Here is a 2,500-nt window from a genome sequence, read left to right on the forward strand (position 1 = left end):
TGTTAAATTCTCATCATGTAAGATAGCTCAACTGTCAGTTGATGTTTGATACAAATGCAATAACTGTAACCATTTTCACGGAGTTATTGCTTCTCCTTGCCTTTGGTCGGCAAATAAAAGCTATGATGATGTGTCGCTTAAGGACGACCCGGTGGCGAAAGATAAACAAGATTTGACTCTAAGACCTTTTTGTTTAAACTTTTAATTGGAGGTCCTTGCCCAGTCCGTGCCCAATCCCTGCCTAGCATCCTTGCCCAGTCCGTGCCCAATCCCTGCCTAGCATCCTTGCCCAGTCCGTGCCCAATCCCTGCCTAGCATCCTTGCCTCACAGTCCTTGCTAAGCACCCAATTCCTGATGTCAGTCATCGCCGACACCAGCCCATAACTACAACACACTGTTGTCAAGAAAACCCTGGATTCAGGAGCCAACCCTTGAACTAGCTGATACTGCCTCGTCATTTGACCGATCACGCAAGCAGGCTGGATTAAAGATAAGCCAACCGGGCTTATATCATTTTCAAATGTATTTTCCTCGGACACAGATGAAAATAAATAAATAAATAAATAAAGAAAGAAATAAATACATAATAAATTAGATCCACTCAATTAGAGCTATTCTTCCTGATATTAAATAAATACTTATTCTCTCTATATTTTCCTGTAACAATCAAATTAAACTTATTTATAGAATTGTTATTAATGTATTGGGTGTTGCTATTGTCTTGACTCACTTGTGTTAATACAATTAGTTATAAGGGACCCTAAGGCTATTCTTAATTACCCCTAGATTAAACCTGAGCCGTTTGTGGTGTAGGTTGAGTGGTGCAGCTGGTAACGAGAGCCACAGCGCGCATACTTGTTCGAATCCAGACCATTGATCTTATCGGTTGGACTCGAACCCACAATAAAACCACAAACCGGCCACACCTACCGACCATTTTCCGGATTTTCCTCCAAACATCATTATCACACAACCTAAAAGTGGATTTTAAAACTCTAACTCAAAGGAAATAAGAACATGATATACATAATTGTTTATAGTTCTTATAACTATAACAAAAATATTCTTCAAACTTTATGATGTACAAAATAAATCTGAATGAGAAAAATGTTGGTTGCATCTTAACAAATGTGACGATTTTCCTAAAGTTGGAAAGGAAAGGGTTAAGTTAAGTTTTCAGCACATTGTTCATAATACCGTTTTTAGGGAATGGGCCACATATACACGTGGGTAAAAGTAATACAAGTAGGTGTTTGAACCATAAACCATTTACCTGAATTAAAATCATGAACTAATCTCCTTCTGAAAGCCGTGCTGACCTCTGACCCCACGCTTTCCTGGTCTAGAAGGAAAATAGAGAACTCTGGATCATAGACTTCCTGCAAATTAAAAAAGGGATAAAATATCAACAAATATAAAAGTAATTAACTCTCTCCTTACCAACCATAGGAAAATCGTCACATTCGTTACAGTACAGCCGACACTTTTCTCATTCTGCTTCCTCTTGTACATCACAACATGTAAAAATATGCTTTAATGACAGCTATAAATAATAAACACTGTGTTGTAGACATCATTTTGCTGAACAACATTCTATACAGAATGCACTTGTTACTATTGTGTTTGATTAGAAAAAGTATATTTTTGTGTCGGGTGGGTGTGAATTTTTGGGGGAAATACGCTTCAACAGTCATGACGTCACTTCCCTCGAAATGACGCATGGTAACTTAGAAATTGGCCTTAAACTATTGGAACAATGGCGGACGCCCTTATGAAATATGTCTCCGACGAGCATAAAAGTCTATCCAATGAGAAAAACATTATAAATCTGATCACGTTTTGACATTTATACATTCTGATCACATGATTTGTGAAAATGTTATAGCCAGCATGGAATATAAAAAGTACCGATTTTCTTTGTTTAGAACCAAGCTGCTGGTTGCTGGGCGGACGTGACATCTATTGAATCGTATTGTGTTGAAATGACACATTTGGAGTCAGGACTTGTGTAAGATAAAGATCTAATTACAGTGTGTATGAAACGCTGACAGATAAGGCTAGAAAGAAAATACAAGAACAAAAACCAGTCTTCCTAGACTGGGGATCGAACCCCATACCTCCTGATTACTGTTCAGACGTGCCACCATTATACCACCGAGGTTTCCCGATAGTTGGGGCAATTTATTTCCTACATCACACAACACAAACATTGAGCACGAGAAGACGAGGATGAGGGCATTAGAGTATCTCCATTTTTATTTATTATGAACTCAAAGTCGTGACGAATATTGACCAGGCACTGGTGTAATTAATATCTAATGATAAGTATCAAAATAGTCTCCACTATTGTAGAAAAATATACATTCTTACTCCAACTTTCGTACCTGCAATTATCAATTTAATTATCGAAGAAGAAAAGACTCATGACAATTCCATTGTTTGAGCTAAGATAGAACCTTTTCGGACAACTCCTTCGTCGTCAACCTCGAATTTCAAACA

At 37.8% G+C, this 2,500-nt stretch overlaps 1 protein-coding gene across 1 annotated transcript in view; it reads right to left on the bottom strand.

Moving 5' to 3' along the window:
• The window catches only part of LOC144960303 (uncharacterized), a 45,073-nt gene that overhangs the window by 18,142 nt on the left and 24,431 nt on the right, over positions 1 to 2,500 (bottom strand). Inside the window, exon 11 of the mRNA XM_078893349.1 lies at positions 1,275 to 1,380. Within this exon, the coding sequence (XP_078749475.1) occupies positions 1,275 to 1,380 (106 nt within the window). The remainder of the gene's footprint in view (positions 1 to 1,274; positions 1,381 to 2,500) is intronic.

The sequence above is a fragment of the Berghia stephanieae genome, chromosome 15 (assembly GCF_034508935.2).
Source record: "Berghia stephanieae isolate SIO BIC M18660-M18661 chromosome 15, UCSD_Bste_1.3, whole genome shotgun sequence".
NCBI lineage: Eukaryota > Metazoa > Mollusca > Gastropoda > Nudibranchia > Aeolidiidae > Berghia > Berghia stephanieae.